The sequence below is a fragment of the Ranitomeya imitator genome, chromosome 2 (assembly GCF_032444005.1).
Source record: "Ranitomeya imitator isolate aRanImi1 chromosome 2, aRanImi1.pri, whole genome shotgun sequence".
Lineage (NCBI taxonomy): Eukaryota > Metazoa > Chordata > Amphibia > Anura > Dendrobatidae > Ranitomeya > Ranitomeya imitator.
Window position 1 is genome coordinate 384,824,987 of NC_091283.1, and position 22,219 is coordinate 384,847,205.

General features: G+C 45.1%; 1 protein-coding gene across 1 annotated transcript in view; it reads left to right on the plus strand.

Moving 5' to 3' along the window:
* LOC138664064 (oocyte zinc finger protein XlCOF6-like) overlaps nt 1-22,219 on the plus strand; it is a 67,966-nt gene that overhangs the window by 39,140 nt on the left and 6,607 nt on the right. The window contains exons 3-6 of the mRNA XM_069750482.1: nt 19,365-19,475; nt 19,603-19,782; nt 19,865-19,988; nt 20,072-20,169. Coding sequence (XP_069606583.1) covers nt 19,365-19,475; nt 19,603-19,782; nt 19,865-19,988; nt 20,072-20,169 — 513 coding nt within the window. The remainder of the gene's footprint in view (nt 1-19,364; nt 19,476-19,602; nt 19,783-19,864; nt 19,989-20,071; nt 20,170-22,219) is intronic.

Below are 22,219 nucleotides of genomic sequence, written 5' to 3' on the forward strand. Positions count from 1 at the left end.
CTTAACCCCTCCCCTCTCCTCCCCATTTGCCACCCACTCTCCGCCCCTCTGTGTGTCACTATCCGTGACGTCAGTTCCGTGCCCGCCCCGGAAGCCGCCCTGAGCCTTCGCGGGCAGGGTCCTCATTCCTCCTGTACCAGTTATGACTTGTATTGTTTAAGATTATTGTACTTGTTTTCATTATGTATACCCCTCCTCACATGTAAAGCACCATGGAACAAATGGCGCTATAACAATAAATAATAATAATAACCTGTTACTTCAGTTCCGTCCCCGCCCCGGAAGCCGCCCTGTTCAGTCTCTGTTATGTCCCCCATGACCGCCCATTCGCCGCCCATCTTGTGGGCTTATGAAGCATTCCTTGATAGATGGAGAGGCCAAGTCCGCCCCACTTCCTGTCTAAACCACTCCAGTGTGTAAGATTGGGTTTATGTAGTAGTTCCTGATAGGTGGAGAGACCAAGTCCTCCCCACATCCTGTCTAGACCTCTCCAGTGTGTAAGATAGGGCTTATGTGTCGTTTCTTGATAGGGCTTATGTGTCGTTTCTTGGAGAGACCAAGTCCGCCCCACCTCCTGTCTAAACCTTTCCAGCGTAAGAATAAACATGTCTTGACATGTTTTGTGTGAGAAGACAGTCCCAGGGTTAATGACAGCTGTCTGTAGAGTTCATAGCCCTCCAGGTTGTGTAGGAAAACTTGTCAAGACGTGTTTTGTGAGAGAAGTCTCAGGATCCTGCGACGGTTGTAGCTTTCATAATAATGATGTGATAAAATACATTTATTGTAGCATCACGTTGAGGTATACCCAAATCAAGAAATGAAAAAGGCGCAAATAGATCTAAAAATACAGCGTTATACACACAATCCTATAGGTTCCAATACAGGCATTTCAAAGCTAACATTTAAAGAAATGAAAAAGGGGCTTCGTGTAATAATTCCAGAGTCGTTCAACCAGTTTTTAGCTAAAAGACGCTAAACAAGCTTATTGTAGCTTCACGTAGAGGTATACACAAATCAAGAAATGAAAAAGGTGTAAATAGATCTAAAAAATACAGCGATATACAAAACATGCCTATAGGTTACAATACAGTCATTTCAAATTTAACATTTACAAAGTTAACCACGCGCTTGGCGACAGTGGCGAGATTCTCTACAATCAAAACAAGATTTTCAACAAGGTCCAACAAATGGGTGCTGGGAACGACGGAACCTTTGTAGACAAATTCACCTTTCTCAGTCCATGTAACAATATCTTTGTGTTGCAAGAAGCTGCTGAGTAGTATTTCGGCATTTTTTCGGAAACGGGGGTTGATGTGTTCTATAAGCTCGGGGGCAGAGGGTCGTATCACTATTTCGGCCACTGGTGATGGTGATTGTTCACCATCAGGAGGGGTCACAAGATTTAAACGCGTAAGTTCAGAAACGTCACGTTTAGCGTGCAGCAAACTTCGCTGTAGTATTTCGGTGTACCTTTTAATCTTTACATCGTCAGGCAAATCAGTATGTCGTAGAATGGCGCCGATTTTGTCGTCTAACCTTTGGAGGGTCATCTGACGTACGGTAGGCCCAGACGCACCGATGTTTTTTAGTCTGTTAATCTCACGCGCAGGAACATGTACATTTTCTCTGCATGTTCAATCATCTACCGGTTATTAAACTCATTATTAGCGGTATAGCAATAGCTAGAAGCGGCCCTATGAAACCTCCAGACTGATTCAGCAGATGTTTTTTTCTCCGAATGGACACTTTTTTGTCACTCAGATTTCTTATAGCTCTACGCCATTTCTGTAATATTTTTCTTTGGCGCTCTTTGAGAGGAAGCCGGCCTTTCAGAATATTGAGAGCTATTTCCGCGATGGCAGCTATTAAATCTCTGCCGGCGGTCTTCAGAATAAACTTTCTCTCCGACGAGGATGCTTTCATCAGCTTTTTCAAGAGTCCCCAGTTACGCCTCACTCTCTCAGACATGTTGATAGAATGAAGGTTACGGGGCTGAATAATCACCGCAGAGAAAATTCACTTTTTAGAATGAATTTTTTCTTTTTGAACGTACGCTGCGGGTAAAGCTGGTGGAAACAGCCCCGTTCTTAAACGATATTCCTTGGGCGTATCACCTCTCAAATCTACGAGCAAGAATCCGTAAGGCTCTCGCGTAGCATCTTCGAAAGCTTCTAAGAAGAAACGTGAGTTCCTCGGGTACATCTGCCGGGCCAGCGTGACAATTTGTATTTTATCGCGTGGGTTCTTAAATAGAACCATGTACTTGGTATTCAAGGTGATGGTTCTACTCTTTTTCCTCTGACAAAAAACATTTTGAGCCAAATAGAATAGGCTCAAGCTTCTATGATGAACGTACTTAGTAAACGCTTTTTCCAGTTCTGAATTACAGCTAGCGGCCTCCATGAAATCGTCCACCACCGCCAAGTTGATCTTGTCAGGCGGGAAGAGTTCATCATCTACAAACGTCTGCGGCAAACCTTCGATAAAACGAATACTGGGGAAGGAATGACTCAGTTCATCATACATTTTTTGCCAGCAAGAATAAAACCAAACAATATTATCGGGTTTGTGAGATAAATGTCTCGTCGCGTGAGCTAAAATCTGTTTGACAAAATAGGATTTTCCAGAGTTAGAAGGGCCCGCTAGAATGCACGAGAAGGGGTGCTGTAACCGGGGGTCCATGATGTTGAATGTTTGAGAACCGTGGCGTGGCTGTGTAAATTCCAGAGCACGTTTCTCTTTATACGTCACGGCTCTGTCTATAGCTACGCTTCGGGCGCTTGATGGTGCTGTAGTCTGTATCGTATTCTGCACCTGTAGCGGAGATAAAGGGACATCAGTTGTTTGAAGAAAAGGGGAATTCAGCTCTAATAACCGTAGGGTAAAGAAGTAAAGTCATCAAACAACTGCCTCTTGGTATAGACGCAGTGTTGAGTTTTGCGTAAGGGGCGAGTTACAATGTCCCAGTACTTTTTGACCCGCACAATACCATTCTGCTCTACGACGAGCGTCTTTTCTTTTTCAGGAGCTGTAGAGGAAGTGTAAGCTAACACTAGATCTTTTAGACTCTCAAAATTGATAACACCGGCGTTAGCGATATTTAGGGTTATGCCTTTCACTTTCAAGACCGTGATACCCGTGTTTAATTTGTAGCCGTAAGTTTTCGGCCCGGCGGATGCAAATTCTGTGATGTGACTCCCCGGAGGTATTTTGCTGGTGAGTTCACCCAGGTAGTCTCCTAAGGGCGGCTGCCACTCGCCGTCACGACTTACAAAAATGACAGAGTCCGTGTCGTGGTAAAGACACCGCTCTTGCAATTTGTCTAGAAGTGTGTACAATTCTAAGCGCGCATAAGTTGTTGTGAAGCATGCAATGAAAATGTTGGTGTTTTTGTTGGCTGTGCGGTGTTCTTTTGTGTATTTCCAATTGACAGTCACCGTATCGTCGCTGATAAAGTTTAACTCTGAAACCTCATAGTACGGGAGAAAGGCGTACTCAAAGAGTTCATCGGCGCTGTTCACGATGCTGGTGGTAGGTAGGTTAGAGCGCTGCGCAAACTTACCCCATAAAGAGTTTAAGAATAGTTTAGCGATTTGTCTTTTAGCTGAATTTGGCTCTATATGATCGGGGTTTAACTTTATACCTTCTTTTTCAAGATAGGCGTCTACATAGTCTTTTTTCATGGTATCGTCTGTGCACCACGCGGGGTAACCCGTGGCTTCCTGTTTGTGTCTAAGATGTAAATCGATGTATTGCGCAAATAGATCGGTCGCCGTCTCCTCAAAATGCCACACCTCGTAAATGTGTGCTAGCCTGTAACCCTTCTCCACCGCCATTTCTAACTCTATCGTGCACCACGTACCTGTCAGTGCCCTCTCTTCCTCCGAATGAGCGCAGGGAGCCGCTTCTGAATGCAAAGCGCATGTGTGACAGAGGGGAAAGATCAATTTTTTGTTCATTTTAACAGGGAGCACTGGGAAAAACAAATCCCTGGGAGGGTAGACTTTCACTTTGGCTATGCCAAAGTACTGCTGGATGTCCTACGGGGTACACTTTTGTTTTATTGACGTACAGGTATAAACTGGTGAAATCGTAGTACTCTATAGTTTCACCGGGTTCTTGTTTGTGATAGAGCTTGATGGCGTTAGTACGACCCCCGTACAGAGCGTTACGAGGCTCTAACGGTTCTGGGAAGTGCATGTGGCGCAGAAACGCTTGTAGGGCAGAGTTTTTTTTCAACCATCTCACGCCATTCGTGCTCCCACAATACGTGGACGGCGAACCCCTGTTGAAGTAAGAAATGTTTCTTCACTTCAAACATGCGATACAATTGCCCGTAAGTGGTCTTTGTGAGTTTGTTTGTGTCATTCTCGTTATAGCAAACGGGACAACCGTGGTAAAAACAACCCTGAAATTCAAAAGCCGTGGGGCATCCGCTGACGAGCGTATAGCCATCTAGAAAAAAGTTTCCTACTCTTTTCTCACCGCTGTTCAAAGCGTGTTGCAGATCTAGGTTCTCTGTACGCGCTACGTACATTAACCATTGAATAGCGGGGGACGAGTAACGTTTGTGCTTTTTGTGATAATTATCCCCCGGCAAAATGGCTATTTTGTCTTCGGGGAGAAGTTTAAAGCGGTACATGGCCAAACAAACAGCTGCTAGCGTTGTGAGCTGAAACGGATCTATACTGATGAGTTTTTCAGTAAATTTATTTTCACGCTTACAGAATTGTATTTGTTTTTGGCCGTCATTTCCATGACGCGCTCGCGATACACAACGCAGGCGCGTCTCAAGACCTCTACGTCCTGTTGACAGTAAGCTTTGAGCTCAGCTTGCAAATCAAACGTATTGTTTTTCACCGATTCGTACCACGTTGTAAATTCCTTTTTCTCACTATGCGTCATGTACTCTACACCATAATAGCTAGCAGCCGGTATAGGCCCTACATAGGTCTGATTTTCATCGGTGTTAAAAAAATGTGGAAAGTGCCCCTTAACACCTGAAAATCCCATAGCTTGCGGCAACTTACTGAGCTTCATGGTAATGAAATTTAAAGAGTCGATGAATCTCATGTCTAAATCTGGTAATGATACGCACAAAAGGCGACCGCCTTGTGCTATGATGTTAACGCGTAGCTTCTCATGGATCAGCTCTTAAATGATAAAGTAGGAATCGTATCGAGCCGCATTGTGAGCTATAAAAGTGTAGCCTACATATCCTCCCTTTGTAAAAAAAATGTACAAAATCGGTAGTACACCTTTTACCCTCAAACTACCGGCTAGATACACCGTGCAAATCCGTGGCAAAAACGTAATTGGGCTGGTGAGTTCCCGTCTGTTGCGTACATTAAAAATCGTAAAAAATGTATCGTTTCGTAGATTACTTCGGCATATAGCGCTGCATATAACATAGATGTCTATAGAATCTGTTCACCGGAACACCGCAAACGGTGCATCGTACACCGACGCATCGGTGTTCGTCATCCGCGGTTTGGGGGATGTAACGATAGCACCGCTCGCAGAAAAATTTAAGTTTCCAAAATGACCAGTCAGTCTCAGCGAGACTTCTGTGGAGTTCTAAGCAACTCGCCGAACGACAAAAAACTAGACAGCGGGGGCATCTCAACTGCTCCGCAACTGTATCAGCGCAATCCGCCCTCTGACACGTGGCGCAAAAGTATTGACAAGAGTGATTATTTTTGTGATGAAATGCGGAACTGCACTTTTCACAAAAGAATTTCGCTCCTATGAATCCTTTTATATTTTTTATTCCGTAATAATGTTTTTCATGATGCAGAATATACAATATTTTGTCTATGGGTTCTCTATCCGTGTGAAAATAGCGCCAGTCTCCCTGACTAAAGTATAGAACTTTAATGGTAACGTTCAAATACGTCTCAAACGCGCTAATGTCGCTAAAGCTCACTAGTTGATCGTCGGGTAGTTTCAAATTTCTGTGCAACTCTGCAGCACTTTTCATTAAATCAGTGTCAGGCGCGTCTTCTTCAGCCAGTAAGGCGTAGAGAAACGCTGCCAAACACTGATTAGAACCGTAATTGTTAAAATCAAACAACATTTGGCGTTTCTGATGAATAATTCTCGTGTAAACTATAGATCTCAATCGTCTGTGTTTTGTACCTCCCCGTCTATTCCTCACGACGCTTACTATTACTTTCAAGCAGTCACCGGCGATGCACTCGGCGTTGCTTTGCAATACGTTGCTCACAGCATTTAGGAAAGCAGTCGCGTCAAAATTATCTCTACATTGTTTAAAACCGTAGACTGGGTTTAGTCTACCGTCCCCTTCTAATCTTAATTGTATAAAGTCGCCCGGGTCAATATCCCTCATGATTCTATCCAGTAACGTTTGAATACAACCGTGTATGATCTCCAAACTTTTTTCAAAGGATTGTATACGGTCTAAGTTCACAAATCTAAAATGGTCGATATACTGATAGGCGTTGAGGTTACTCATCTCCCTACGAATGTGAAATAAGTGTTCCAAAAACGGCGAATGCTCGCCTATGGCCGGTGTATGAGGCGGTGAAAACTGTGACGCCGCTCCTTGGCTGTAGGTGTCTCCGCCGCTGAATTCTGCAGAGCGTCTGGGAATTGCGAATCTATCGAGGATTCGCGATCTGACGCCTCAGTGTCGGCGGTCGGTAAAACCTGAAGAGCTGTAGTATTCTGTGGGGATAGCGCTTGCGTAACGTGTGTTGAGTGAATAGCAGTGCGTTTTACCCTATTCTTGCGTTTTTTTCGCCTCTTTAACGTACGTTTAGCGTATGTTGTATTTTTAATACATCGTTTTATGACTCGTGTTTTATTGAAAAAACCTTTACACGGGGGGGGGGGGGGGAGGTGCGTTTCATACCGCGACCTGTCATGCCTAGTCATAATGTACGAGCCCTCGGAATGGTTTTTAAATGCTTCAACAGCCTCAGTGTATAGAGGCTCTAAACCATTATTTTTGAAATGGACGCTCTATTCGGGCGCTGGGTGGACAGTTCTGTACAGCGATCCAGCAGGTAAGCTAAATGATTGCGCGCATTGATAAGTGTCATGGTATTACTGTATAAGTTGTCAAATACTCTTTTTACGTCTAGGGGCCATTGTTTGTACGCTGATATACAATCGTGAGTTTTCAGCTTTTTATGTTTTATTGGGCGTGTTGTGGAGTTACGCGGACGTTTCTGAACTTTAGGCTTTTGTGTTGTAGCTATAGTGTCATAAACCCGTAATACATATGGTTCGTTACTCGCTGGCCTACCTGAGGTTCCCGCACCGCTTGTTTCAGAATCGTGGGATGTTGAGGTTCCTGCATTTAGATTGAATGAAGCGAGCCGTTTGCGGCTTTTCGCTCTGAGAGTGTCGGAGGGTTTACTTCTGTATGGTGAGTGGATTGATTCCACAGACGGCACAGCGGCGGCCAGTGGTCAAATTCCTTTTTTTCAAAAATAGTTCTGAAGGGTTGTCTGCGCGCTGTCTTTCTCGGAGCGTCTGCGTAAGAAAATGGAGAGCTCGTTATTAATATACTACGCATCCTGCGTAAGAAAATGGAGAGCTCGTAATTAATCTACGACGCATCCTAACAAATTAGGAAAGTGATAGTAAACATTTACACGGCAGGTTGGTAGGTCTCCAGAGCGATTGGGTGGGTGATGAATAAGACGTTGACGCATTGTATATTTTTCTTCTGATTTTTCTTTGGTTCTTGTACCGTTGTCGCCCGGTGATGTATTTTCTTTGTCTTTTGTTTCATCGTCTGATCCTGTCAAATCGATGATGGTCTCTGAAATAAATAACCGATTATTTACCACACGTCTGCACGCTCAATTGCAGTGCACAGCGCCATTTGTGGTTGAAACTACCTTCAGTAGAGGCTGTCGGGAACGTAGGGCTCCAGGTATCCCATTCTGGAAGTGAATATAGCGGCTGTACCGCACAAGCTTCATCGTCACTGGTGGTGACGGCCGTAGAGGCTGTCGGGAACGTAGGGCTCAAGGTATCCCCTTCTGTGAGTGAATATAGCGGCTGTACCACACAAGCTTCACCGTCGCTGGTGGTGACGGCCGGCAGGTCATCGTCAGAGCCTGTACAGTCTATGAAACTCTCTGAAATAGACAGACGTCAAATTACGGCAAAACTGCACAAAGTAATGTAGAGTACAAAGAGTTTTTTGTTACCGGACTTACCATACATAGGTGGGTTGTTATGAGGACCTTTGGCTAGCGTGGAATTGTCCTGGCACCACTCGGCCATCACTTCAGCCTCCAATTGCTGCAGTTCGGTCAACAGCTCCTGTGAGACGGGGTATTGCGATGCTTCCGCTAACTCTGAATTAACATGACGGGCCCCAGAGACCGTTTCCCGTTGCATTTCAGCCATCAGACACTGTGGAGCTGCGTGGCATTCCTCTACCATATCCGCGTCTAGGAACATAGCTTTTAAAATAAAATTAAAGCGTGTTTGGTATCCTCCACCGTACTATAACTACATTTTCACGCATTCCCTCTAAAACTTTGCTTACTTAGCTGGCTGTCCGTGAGCCGCTCTTCGTCGTCGACGTGATCGTTAAAACTAGGGTTCATCTGTAACAAATGCATAACGTCACATAGTATATAGCTACAAAATAGACGCATAAACTATAAAATACTTACACTAATAATTAAAAATAATAGTCAAGCCGCAATAATGGTGACAATCAGACATTCAACATAACGTCACGCAGTATATAGCGACAAAATAGGCACATAAACTATAAAATACTTACAATAATTAGATTTAAAAATAATAGTCAAGCGGCAATAATGGTGACAATCAGACATTCAACATTAAATAAACATTTTACAGCCCGTGATACGCGAACAGAAACTCACATTGACGGTCTTCAATATCTTGTCAACTCTTCAGCCTGAGCGTTCTGTTTAACTGACTGATGCGCAATACATCGATTTACATCTTAGACACAATATAGCTAACGCCGGCGTTATCAATTTTGAGAGTCTAAAAGATCTAGTGTTAGCTTACACTTCCTCTACAGCTCCTGAAAATGAAAAGACGCTCGTCGTAGAGCAGAATGGTATTCTGCGGGTCAAAAAGTACTGGGACATTGTAACTCGCACCTTACGCAAAACTCAACACTGCGTCTATACCAAGAGGCAGTTGTTTGATGACTTTACTTCTTTATCCTACGGTTATTAGAGCTGAATTCCCCTTTTCTTCAAACAACTGATGTCCCTTTATCTCCGCTACAGGTGCAGAATATGATACAGACTACAGCACCATCAAGCGCCCGAAGCGTAGCTATAGACAGAGACACCTTAGCAGCGTCGATACGCGTTGGGCTCCTATCCTCTCTCCCCCCCCCCCCCCCCTTCCTCTTCCCCCATTTTTTCAGATCCTCCTGATCTAAGCTCCACTTTCAGGATTACTCAGCCTTATTTGGCAGCACTAGCCATTGCATGTCTGTTGCATTTACATTGGCCTTAAGGGCACACATGCTTATTCTTTCTCTCTGGATATGTATGGGGAATTGACTTCTCGGCAGCAGGCTCTGCAGTGCTTGGTAATGTATCATGTGGGGTGCCAGAACAGGGGCAGGTTATAAACGGGTCGCACCAGCACTTTGTCTGGCCTAGTATCTGATTTTTTTCAGGACATTAATCGTGCATCTGTCACAGGCTCGCTGTGCGACTGGGGTATATTGGTCACATTAAGGATTCAACTGAGACTTCTTTTCATTAAGACTTTTCTAGTTGGCAGTACCAGATATCAAATATATGCATTGTTGTTATTCTGCCTAACTTGTATATGTCTGCCACATGATTTGTACATTTATTGTATATGATTATATGAATTCTTGTGACTGTATTGGGGTGGATGTGGATAGGTTGGTTTAGCTTTTAATTGTTTTTAAATGTTTGTTTCTCCTTATCTTGCCTTCGTGCGTGGTGAGGTGGTATATCTATAATAAAATTTGTTATATTAAGCTGATCCCACTGTGTGCATAGTCTTTTTCTCTCTTTTTTTTTCTGTGGATTGTATATATGCACGTGGTTGATCTTCTTAGCATATTTGCTGTGCGGTGCCCGCCTTTCTGCTTTTCTTCAATTGCTATAGACAGAGTCGTTACGTAAAAACAGAAACGTGCTCTGGAATTTACACAGCCGTGCCACGGTTCTTAAACATTCAACATCACGGACCCCCGGTTACAGCACCCCTTCTCGTGCATTCTAGCGGGCCCTTCTAACTCTGGAAAATCCTATTTTGTCAAACAGATTTTAGTTCACGCGACGACACATTTATCTCACAAACCCGATAATATTGTTTGGTTTTATTCTTGCTGGCAAAAAATGTACGATGAACTGAGTCATTCCTTCCCCAGTATTCGTTTTATCAAAGGTTTGCCGCAGACATTTGTAGATGATGAACTCTTCCCGCCTGACAAGATCAACTTGGCGGTGGTGGACGATCTCATGGAGGCCGCTAGCTGTAATTCAGAACTGGAAAAAGCGTTTACTAAGTACGTTCATCATAGAAGCTTGAGCCTATTCTATTTGGCTCAAAATGTTTATGGTCAGGGGAAAAAGAGTAGAACCATCACCTTGAATACCAAGTACATGGTTCTATTTAAGAACCCACGCGATAAAATACAAATTGTCACGCTGGCCCGGCAGATGTACCCGAGGAACTCGCGTTTCTTCTTAGAAGTTTTCGAAGATGCTACACGAGAGCCTTACGGATTCTTGCTTGTAGATTTGAGAGGTGATACGCCCGAGGAATATCGTTTAAGAACGGATCTGTTTCCACCAGCTTTACCCACAGCGTATATTCAAAAAGAAAAAATTCATTCTAAAAAGTGAATTTTCTCTGCGGTGATTATTCAGCCCCGTAACCTTCATTCTATCAACATGTCTGAGAGAGTGAGGTGTAACTGGGGACTCTTGAAAAAGCTGATGAAAGCATCCTCGTCGGAGAGAAAGTTTATTCTGAAGACCGCCGGCAGAGATTTAGTAGTCTCTCATCCTCTCAAAGAGCGCCAAAGAAAAATATTACAGAAATGGCGTAGAGCTATGAGAAATCTGAGTGACAAAAAAGTGTCCATTCGGAGAAAACAACATCTGCTGAATCAGTCTGGAGGTTTCATAGTGCCGCCTCTAGCTTTTGCTATACTGCTAATAACGAGTTTAATAACCGGTAGATGATGGAACGTGCGGAGAAAATGTACTTGGTTCCTGCGCGTGAGATTAGCAGACTAAAAAACATCGGCGCGTCTGGGCCTACCGTACGTCAGACGACCCTCCAAAGGTTAGACGACGAAATCGGCACCATTCTACGACGTACTGATTTGCCTGATGATGTAAAGATTAAAAGGTACCCCAAAATACTACAGCGAAGTTTGCTGCACGCTAAACGTGACGTTTCTGAACTTACGCATTTAAATCTTGTGATCCCTCCTGACGGTGAACAATCACCATCATCAGTGGCCGAAATAGTGATACGACCCTCTGCCCCCGAGCTTATAGAACACATCAACCCCCGTTTCCGAAAAAATGCCAATATACTACTCAGCAGCTTCTTGCAACACAAAGATATTGTTACATGGACTGAGAAAGGTGAATTTGTCTACAAAATGTTCCGTCGTTCCCGGCACCCATTTGTTGGACCTTGTACGGACCACTCTGCAAACTCACGTACTAACTAAAAAGAACGCCCCACACGGATGCGACATTTTTATGAGGGCTATGGCCGAATTAAACATACCTTCGTCCGTGATCGGTCACCATACGACCAGAGTCGCTCTGAACTAATTAAAAACGCTGTTGAGCACCCCGTCAAACCCCCTTCAAAAAAATATCACAAGTACTCGCTACCCCAACTCCGGACACTAGAGGTCGTTTGCTGCTGAAACAGAGAATCTCGCCGCTGTCGCCAAGCGCGTGGTTAACTTTGTAAATGTTAAATTTGAAATGACTGTATTGTAACCTATAGGCTTGTTTGTATATCGCTGTATTTTTTAGATCTATTTACACCTTTTTCATTTCTTGATTTGTGTATACCTCTACGTGAAGCTACAATAAGCTGTGTTGAAAATCATGTTTAGCGTCTTCTAGCTAAAAACTGGTTGAACGACTCTGGAACTATAACACGAAGCCCCTTTTTCATTTCTTTAAATGTTAACTTTGAAATGTCTGTATTGGAACCTATAGGATTGTGTGTATAACGCTGTATTTTAGATCTATTTGCGCCTTTTTCATTTCTTGATTTGTGTATGCCGTCTTCGTGATGCTACAATAAATGTATTTTATTTTTTTAAACAGTTTTTATTAAGTCATTATTATGAAAGCTACAACCGTTGCAGGATCCTGAGACTTCTCTCACAAAACACGTCTTGACAAGTTTTCCTACACACCCTGGAGGGCTATGAATTCTACAGACAGCTGTCATTAACCCTGGGACTGTCTTCTTACACAAAACATGTCAAGACATGTTTTTTCTTATGCTGGAAAGGTTTAGACAGGAGGTGGGGCGGACTTGGTTTCTCCACCTATCAAGGAACGACACTTAAGCCCTATCTTACACACTGGAGAGGTCTAGACAGGATGTGGGGAGGACTTGGTCTCTCCACCTATCATGAACTACCACATAAACCCAATCTTACACACTGGAGTGGTTTAGACAGGAAGTGGGGCGGACTTGGCCTCTCCATCTATCAAGGAATGCCACATAAGCCCACAAGATGGGCGGCGAATGGGCGGTCATGGGAGACATAACAGAGACTGAACAGGGCGGCTTGCGGGGCGGGGACGGAACTGACGTAACAGGTTTTGACACACTCAGGGCGGCTTCCGAGGCGGGCACGGAACTGACATCACAGATAGTGACACACACAGAGTCGGAGAGTGGGCGGCGAATGGGGAGGAGAGGGTAGGGGTTAAGTGCTAGAAGGTGTAAAAAAAGGGGCGGGGCACCTGTCAAAAATCGGAAGTGGGTGTTTTGACGAGAGGGGGGTGCTCTTACTACTACTCACTAATATAAGAAAAGCAGAGCTGCTTCCTTGAGCTGAAGATAACGCAAAATAGATAGTCAGCAGCACAGCCCAATAGGCCTGAGGACTCAGAACGGGGATTTCAAGGCACCAAGTATGTTCCCAACCATACATTATAGCAAATCCAATGCAATGTCATGCCATAAGGGAGTCTACAACCTGGCGGAGTCTAGTGTGGGCAGCGCAGATGCCCAACGCGTGTCGCCACCATCTGGTGGCTTCGTCAGGGGTAATGACCGCAATACATGCCTTCTGTTTATATATACAATTGATAAATTGCAATACCTGATACAGCTGTGTTGATACTGAAACACCACGTGGAGTTGTCAGGAAGCTCTGTACATGGCCCTGAGCACGGCGCTCGATGCAGAGTGCATGCGCCGGTGTCCTTGGAGCCGAATTGCATCACAAACCTGGTTGCCAAGACTACATGCACGCTGGGCTTGTAGCGCGTACGCACTGACCTGGTGCAATCACCAGGTAACAGAAGCTCCGTACATGGCCCTGAGCTCAGCGCTCGACACAGAGCGCATGCGCCAGCGTCCTTCGAGCGGCACTGCAACATAAACTGGATTGCCAAGACAACATGCACGCTTGGCTTAAAGCACGTGGGCACTATCCCGGTTCGATCACCGGGTAACTGATAAACAAAAAATGCCACAGCACCAGCGCTTATACCTGCTGTGTGATGTAAAGCGGTATTTTGAGTCAAAGATACAGAGATGTTCAAGCACCCGTGTGGATACAAAAAAGGTGCCTAAGTCAGAGTGCTTGATGTGTACAATATAGTAGAAGTCAATGATGGCTCCGACGAATAGTATGAAGCCTTAGATATCGGCGCAGATACAACTATATAGCTATAAACATACACCAAAAGTATTGGAATTACGTCAAACATAAATATAGTAGATACCATGTAGATATGGATGTAAAGAAGATAATACGCTCGCCTGGCTTGTAATGCCCGCACAGTACCAAAATACAAATAGATTGATATGCCTCTACTTTATATAGGTACCTTAGGCTGGTTTCACACTTGCGTTTCAAATTTCTATTGTAACTAGGAGTCAAGTGTGGGTTGTAGCCTTATTAGGGGCTTATATGGTTGGGGCATAAATATGCCCCTGCTTTAAATGTTTTTAAATGTTAGTGCCTTGTTGTTGTCTGTTGATGTACCTAAATAAAGCTGTGTTTAACTTTTTCCATATCCAAATGTGTGGTGATCCCCATTTATATTACCTATTCTGCTTCTTTGTGTTCTAATAAAGGCACATGACCAGTATTCCCTGGTCTTAAAAGGCACATGACCAGTATTCCCTAGTTTTAAAGGCACATGGCCAGTATTCCCTGGTCTTAAAGGCACTTGACCAGCATTCCCTGGTATTATAGGCACATGACCAGTATTACCTGGTCTTAAAGGCACAGAACCAGTATTCCCTGGTCTTAAAGGCACATGACCAGTATTCCCTAGTTTTAAAGGCACATGGCCAGTATTCCCTGGTCTTAAAGGCACTTGACCAGCATTCCCTGGTATTATAGGCACATGACCAATATTCCCTTGTCTTAAAGTCAGAAGCCGGTCACCCCAAATGAGCTCAGGAGCCCTCCACCGCTGATCCCAGCCTATCACAGAATACCTAGTTCCCCTCAGTGGGCTTCGTCACTGACCGCAATCCATGGCTTCTCTGGCCAAGAGATTGAATCTCTCCGTCAACCCTCTGTGGCTCGGAGTGCTCGCAGGACCGATATAGGTGGACCCTCTCCTACATGCGAGCCGTCGGCTAGCAGAGCCGAAAGTAGTCTAGAAATGTACAGGCATCTAGAAAACAGAAGCTTCATTTCCTGATCTCCCTCACCAATAATTTGCTGAGAGCAAGACTCTGAATATGGATCGGATATTGCCTTGGATCTAGACTCGCCAGAGCTTCAGAAAAGGATGGATTTGACTATTTATATCATCAACCAATCTCCGTAGGTATCCTTTTTCAGCCAATATGCAAACACGTGGGGTGTCCTATCCACGTATATCCCCTATGATGTGGGATGCCATGCCTTGTCTGATTTTTAGGGGCGACGGGTCCTTTAAAGGGCACTGATCTCCCCACACCATCAGCAGATGAGCACACGGAGTGTCGCCTTCATGTATCCTCTTCTGCAGCCAGGCCTAATGCCGGACAACCAGCCCTGTCCACCCGGGGATCTGAACTCTGTGGATGTACAGAGGCTCCATTTTTGGCATCCGAGCACCCCCCTCTGCATCACTACTATTTAGCAGATGATGCAAGAAGGCGGACGATCCCTCTCCATTTCCCTGTTAAGAGGATGGTGGATCGTTCATCATTTTAACTTGGCAGATTAACCGGGTTATACCTGTATACCTACCAGTATCCCTGCCCGATGGGTCATAAATTAAAAATACCACGGACTGTCAGATAGCAAATCTGGTTTGTTCTGTCTTGTGGACTCGGGTTCAGCGCTCTACCCTCCCTTAGCCGCCGCAGGTTGCAAGAGCAATGGTCTCCTGGTCAGAGACCTTAACTACTTTGATTCACAACAGTAACCTTTTCCCTTAGACAGTACAGCTGACCAATCAAATCTCGTGAGCGGGAGACTCTGTGGTTCATGCTTCTTGGATGCGGCTAGTTGCGAGGCGCTGTAAGCAGCAAATGCCGTTACACTCAGAAGGGCATTATAGCTCAGAGAATGGCAGCGTAATCTGCATTCAAAAAGCCTGTGGCATGCTTCTTCTAGTCCCAATCAGCAGTGGAAGAGTTGTCCAGGACAGTCTAGAGCTAAGGGATCTTGGTTCCAAAAAGGGGACCGAAAGGTAAGACCGATCCTGGACCTCAAACTTCTAACAAGCTTGACAAGGTCCTCTTTCTTTGGATCGAGTTCCTCCAATCAGCCATTACTTCATAGGAAAAAGGTGGAGTTTCTGGCATCCATTGACAATCGGGAGGCTTACATTCACATTCCTATATTTCCCCTCTTCAAAAATTCCTTCGCTTTTCCATTCGAGAACAGCATTTAAGTCACGACCTTGCCCTTCGGCATTGCTACCGCACCCCGAGTGTTCGCAAGGTTCATGGCTGCTGTCGTGTTCCTCTTGCACCCAGAGGCATGGTCATCCTGCCCTATCTGGTCGACTTTCTAGCTGCTCTTCCAGGACTGCGCTGAGTCGTCCATATCACTTGCGAAACCCTCTCTCACCTGGGCTGTCAGCTAAACTTAGACAAGCAAAAGAGAAGAGTCAGAAGGCACTAGGTATATTAAGCTTACATAGAAGATCTTCTTTCACGCTGGATTCAATTTAGGACGCTAAGTGGCACAGTTCAGAATTAGCAATTACCGGGAGGTGCATCACGTAAAGTCGAATACTGCTGTAGATGCGTAGAGAGATAGATGAAAGTGGCACTCACCCGAGAGTTGCTGCGTAAAGATGTCCTTTATTCAAAGAAATACATGGACACACAAGCGGTGGAGCAGCGGCTGGTAGCGGTTAGGGTGCGGGAGGAAGGTGCAGGACGACGGCCGTTTCGCGCGATTGCGCTTCCACGGGTCCAGGTGGAACCCGTGGAAGCGCAATCGCGCGAAACGGCCGTCGTCCTGCACCTTCCTCCCGCACCCTAACCGCTACCAGCCACTGCTCCACCGCTTGTGTGTCCATGTATTTCTTTGAATAAAGGACATCTTTACGCAGCAACTCTCGGGTGAGTGCCACTTTCATCTATCTCTCTACGCATCTACAGCAGTATTAAACTTAGACAAGTTTTCCTCATTTCCAGACCAGCAGATATCCTTTTTGAGGATGATCCTGGACACTTCCAGGAGGTTGGTTAATTCTCCCTTGAGACAAGGTTGTGGCCCTTCGACAGGGGGCTTGCGCATTTGATCACTCATCCCCTCATTCCATTCGATTTGCTAGGAGGTTTCTGAGGAAAAATGGTGACACAATGGAGGCAGTTTCCTTCGCTCCTCTCATTTTCTGCAGGTCAAACAGACTTCCAGAGGGTAGTCTCTGAGCTTCTTCCTCATCCAGGGGAAATCCTTTCTCCTGGTTCAATGGTTATTAGTGATTACCGATGCCAGTCTTCTTCTCCCAATCATTGTTCTGGGGATCCGAATGGTAGGGCTAGTCCTACAGCAGGGCCACTGCCCTCTGGCGGGTCACCCCATCCGAATTCAATTGGATAATGCCAAGGCTGTGCCATACGTCAATCATCTAGCAGGTACCCACGGTCAGGCGCCATGGCCAAGGTACCTCATATTCTCTGATGGGCCGAGATCTATCATTCGGTGATCTCGGCACTACACATCCCAGAAGTAGAACTCTGGGCGGCAGACACCATCAGGGTCCCGCCTCAAGTGAGTGGGAACTTCACTCGGAAGTCTTCCATTAGATCTGCGTTCACTGGAGCACTCTAGATGTAGATCGGATGGCATCCAGACTGAACGCCAATGCACTCAAGTTCATGATTCGGCCTCGAGATTAAAAAGCCATCACAGTGCATGCTCTGGTTCTTCCTTGGTACCAGTTTCCATAACTCTTCTTCCACTACTTCCGAGAACCTTTCGGAAGCAGGAAGGGCCTGGGAGATCTGCACTGACCACATAAGGTTTTTTGTTTGCGGAACTAGTATTTTTCCTTCTTATTGCAACAAAATTGCAAGTAGGGACTTTCTCGCAGAGTTTTCACATGTAGTTCTTCCCTATCGCATACCATTAGGTCTTTTCGACCTTAATGGTCCTGGGAGTCTTACAGTAGACTCCTTTTGATCCGGACAGACTTTACTATCAGGGAAGGTCGCCTTTTCCTCTGCAATCTCATCATCCTGATGAGTCTTCGGAGCTAGCGGCTCTGTTCTTTCAGACTTTTTTCCTTATTACCATCAAGGCAAGGTTGTCCTCAGGCCATCCCCGTCCCTTGTTACAAAGGTGGTATTGTATTCCCACTGTTATGAGGGCATCATTCTTCCCTCATCTCTTTCGGCACCAGTCCACAAAACAGAATGGGATCCCTATATTCTGGACGAAGTGAGTGCTCTGAGTAGGTACGTATTGAGGACGGCGTCCTTCCGAAGGTTGGACACTCTATTTGGGCCTCCTGACGGCAAGAGGAAGTCTTCCTGATGGTTACAGGAAGAATTTAGCCGTTTCATCGGCCATGTTAGCCTGGTGGATTTGTTACACCATCCAGGAGTCCTTCCGTGTTAGATGTCAGCCTATCTTCCTGTCTATCGAGATTTCTTGGGTTCTAGGCACCAGGCGTCGGCAAAGCACGCCTGCAAGCTTGCAGATTCGTCCAGTCTACATGCATTTTTGAAGCACTATAATTCTCAGACTTCCACAGATGTGAGTCTGGGCTGGCGGACTCTGCAGGCCACGGTGGCGCACTTGTAAGTAGCGGTTACACAGGGCCTGTTCTGATGTTGTCCCCACCCAGGGACTGCTTTGGGACGTCCCACGGTCTGTGTCCCCCAATGAGGCGAAGGAGAAATAAGGATTTTTGTGTACTCACCGTAAAATCCTTTTCTCCGAGCCATTCATTGGAGGACACAGCTCCCACCCTGTTATTAGCTTCTGCTTGTTTTATAATTTGACATGCTATACTCTCATATGTTGTTATTGATCTCCTACTACTTTTGCACTGAACTGGTTCTCTGAGAGCCAGCAGGAGGGTGTATACTGCAGAGAGGGAGCTAACTTTCTTTGTATTACTTAATGTCAGCCTCCTAGTGGCAGCAGCATACACCCACGGTCTGGGTCCTCCAATGAATGGCTCGGAGAAAAGGATTTTACGGTGAGTACACAAAAATCCCTATTTTTCTTGGCTCATCCTGGATCCTTTGTTATCTGTGCATGGATGTTTGGACATTAGGGCCTGCATAAGCATTTTTGCCAATCAAGTTCGTCACTTTATGGCAGCTGTTTACTTTACCCTAGAAGAACAATGCACCATAACACCATGGTCCACTAGTCATAAAAGCCCCTGATCATGTGACCCCCTGACTCCTCCACTCTTGTGACCTCATCACAGGTCCTGTGCGCACAGAACAGCCATGTATGTGATGTGCTGCTCTGCAGGTGGAGGTAGGTGCTAGAGATTCCCCATTGCTGGGGCAGGGGACATTAACCCCTCAGTGCTGAGCCTGTGATAAATCTCTGTATGTGACTATATGGGGATTGTGTGTTATTCTGGGAGCAGGAACGGGGCCATGACTGGATGTAGTGATCATGTGACGCCGGTAACAGCTCCGGAGGTTTCTTACATGGGATCTTTATGATGTTACATCGTCATCTTGTCCCCATTCAGGTTCCTACAATATCAGATTTTCTCAGTGGAGATCTTCTACATAAGAGAATTCTCCTGGCGGAGAGGATATTACATGTCACCCTAGAGATCCTCTTCCGGCTTACTGGAGAGGTGAGAGATTCTGATGAGGTCACATTACATCATTCTCATCTATGGGAATAGCAGATGGACAGAACTGGAGAGGTGAGGACTCTGGAAATGTCTAGTGAGATTTATTAATGTGTCTCTCCATAACCAGGATTACACAGTAGTGAAGAAGACCTCTAGTGAGCGCTGTCAGGCCCATATGTCTGAGGAATGGGAAAGTCCCCTGAGCCCAATCATGGGGCCTCCACCTCACCCCCTGATACATGAGGACATCAATGACCAGAAGATCCTAGAACTCACCTACAAGATGGTTGAGCTGCTGACTGGAGAGGTGACACTGCTGGGAATGCTGGGACATTATACAGTAACGCTATGGAGGGATCGGGGGATGACGGTATCATTGTATGTGTCAGGTTCCTATAAGGTGTCAGGATGTCGCCATCTATTTCTCCATGGAGGAGTGGGAGTATTTAGAAGAACACAAAGATCTGTACAAGGACATCATGATGGAGGTTCCCCAGCCCCTCACATCACCAGGTAATAGACAGGACTAAAAACACACGTTCTATAATTATCTGTATGTAAAGAATGAATTCCATCCCTGTATGTTTTTCTTCCAGTTCTATCCAGTGAGAGGACAACACCAAAGAGATGTCCCCTTCCTCTTCTTCCACAGGAATGTAAACAAGAAGATCTCGATGTTCCTCAGGATCATCAGGTAGATGGAGAGAAGGTGTCATGAAATATATATGATGTGTATAAGGCTATGGAGGTCTTGTGATCAGACTTATTTTATACCCCAGTATTATACACTGAACTGCCAATTTATTAGAAACACTGACACTTTCTTTATCAAAACTTTCCTGTATAGAGAATACTAATAACTAGTGTAATATAAAATAAAGTGATCATTTTTCAGTCTGAAACCATATTAGAATGGGAATTTTAAGCACTCAACTTAGGCATGGTTGTCAGGGAAATTTAGAAAAATCAAAACACAAAGAAGGCACCTGTAGCGCTCACACTCAATGAAAACCTGCAGCAGATATTTTAGCGGAACCACCCACCCGCAAAAACATAGATAAATCTAAAAAAAGAAAAAGAATATCTGCGCTGGGAAAAAAACACACTAGAGGACCATAAAAACTGATAAATAAGTACGTTGATATCACGAAAAGACTGAAACCATGTTAAAATAGGAATAAAACTAAAAACGGCACCATAAGCAACTGGGAGAGCAACCTAATACCGCCAGATATATAAAAAAACAAATAATAAACACTATAGTATCACTACCTGATAAGGTCGTCCAAGGAGGATAAGGATAGATGCAATATGGTAGGTTGGAGCATCCCAGTATGGAGTAAAGTGAAGTCCGTGCCTGATGGCAAATATGCAGGAAGCAGTGGAGCGGCACTGCAAGTATCAAAGGACATCGGAACAAGCCGCTCCACCGCTTCCTGCATATTTGCCATCAGGCACGGACTTCACTTTACTCCATACTGGGATGCTCCAACCTACCATATTGCATCTATCCTTATCCTCCTTGGACGACCTTGTCAGGTAGTGATACTATAGTGTTTATTATTTGTTTTTTATATATCTGGCGGTATTAGGTTGCTCTCCCAGTTGCTTATGGTGCCGTTTTTAGTTTTATTCCTATTTTAACATGGTTTCAGTCTTTTCGTGATATCAACGTACTTATTTATCAGTTTTTATGGTCCTCTAGTGTGTTTTTTTCCCAGCGCAGATATTCTTTTTCTTTTTTAAAATTTAGAAAAATTCCTAACCTCTTCAGTTTATTCTTGTCAAAAGTATTAGTACTGAGAATATTGTGATTGAGGGAAAAAATACAATGAAAGGGGATCCATAGGACATACACGATTTGTTGAGGAAGATATTAATAATATGTGATGCAGTGACCGGTGTTACACGTGAGGGTCACTGTATATTCCCCCCAGGATGCGCATGGAGGCGAATTGAGGCCATGGGAGTGCATTGCAGTCACAGGCGTAGCTGTGATTGCATTGAAAAATAAAATGAGTGTTATTCTTGGACAAGCTATTTGTCCAGGGCAGATTTAAGAAAACCTGCTGGACTTTTGTTTTGAAACGGACTACAGAATGGAAGTGTGACAGTCCGTTTCCTTCCTGGCCTGGTTTTCCATGTGGCTGAAGGCTCCAGGTTCTTTGGTTAGGAGCCCTGCAGTAAAGGGTTTGGGTGTGTTATTGTAAGAGTTATGCCTGGGTCAGGCATGCGAGGAACTCATGAGTCTCAAATGTCAATACCCAGCACTGCCTCTAGCACTCGTGACCGGAGCGTGGTGCTGCTGTATAGAAATACATGCAGTCACACGCTCTTGTCCGAGTGCCGGCGGCAGTTCCGGGTATTGACATTCGAGACTCGTGCGAGTTTCTCGTATGTCTGACCCTGCATTAGTGTCAGTCTGGTGATTGCTGGAGTGCAGTGCAGTCGGCTCTGCAGAGCTCCACCTGTGTGAGGCAACACAGGCAAGCAGAGCCATACAGCCAGGGGAGCCGAGATGCCTGGCACACACAGTGTACATAGCGGTGCAGCCACCCAAGGCAACTGGTCTTGAGGTGGACTGGTGTGTTTATTGGCTGCAAACTGGAGGATATTGTTCTCGGCTGCTATCCGGAGGATATTGTGTACTGTGTAATGCTGTGAGTTGGACATTAATGCTGTAAACGCAGTAAAGTAAACGCATTAAAGAGACTTTTGTTTGAATCTTTGCTGGGTCACTGCCT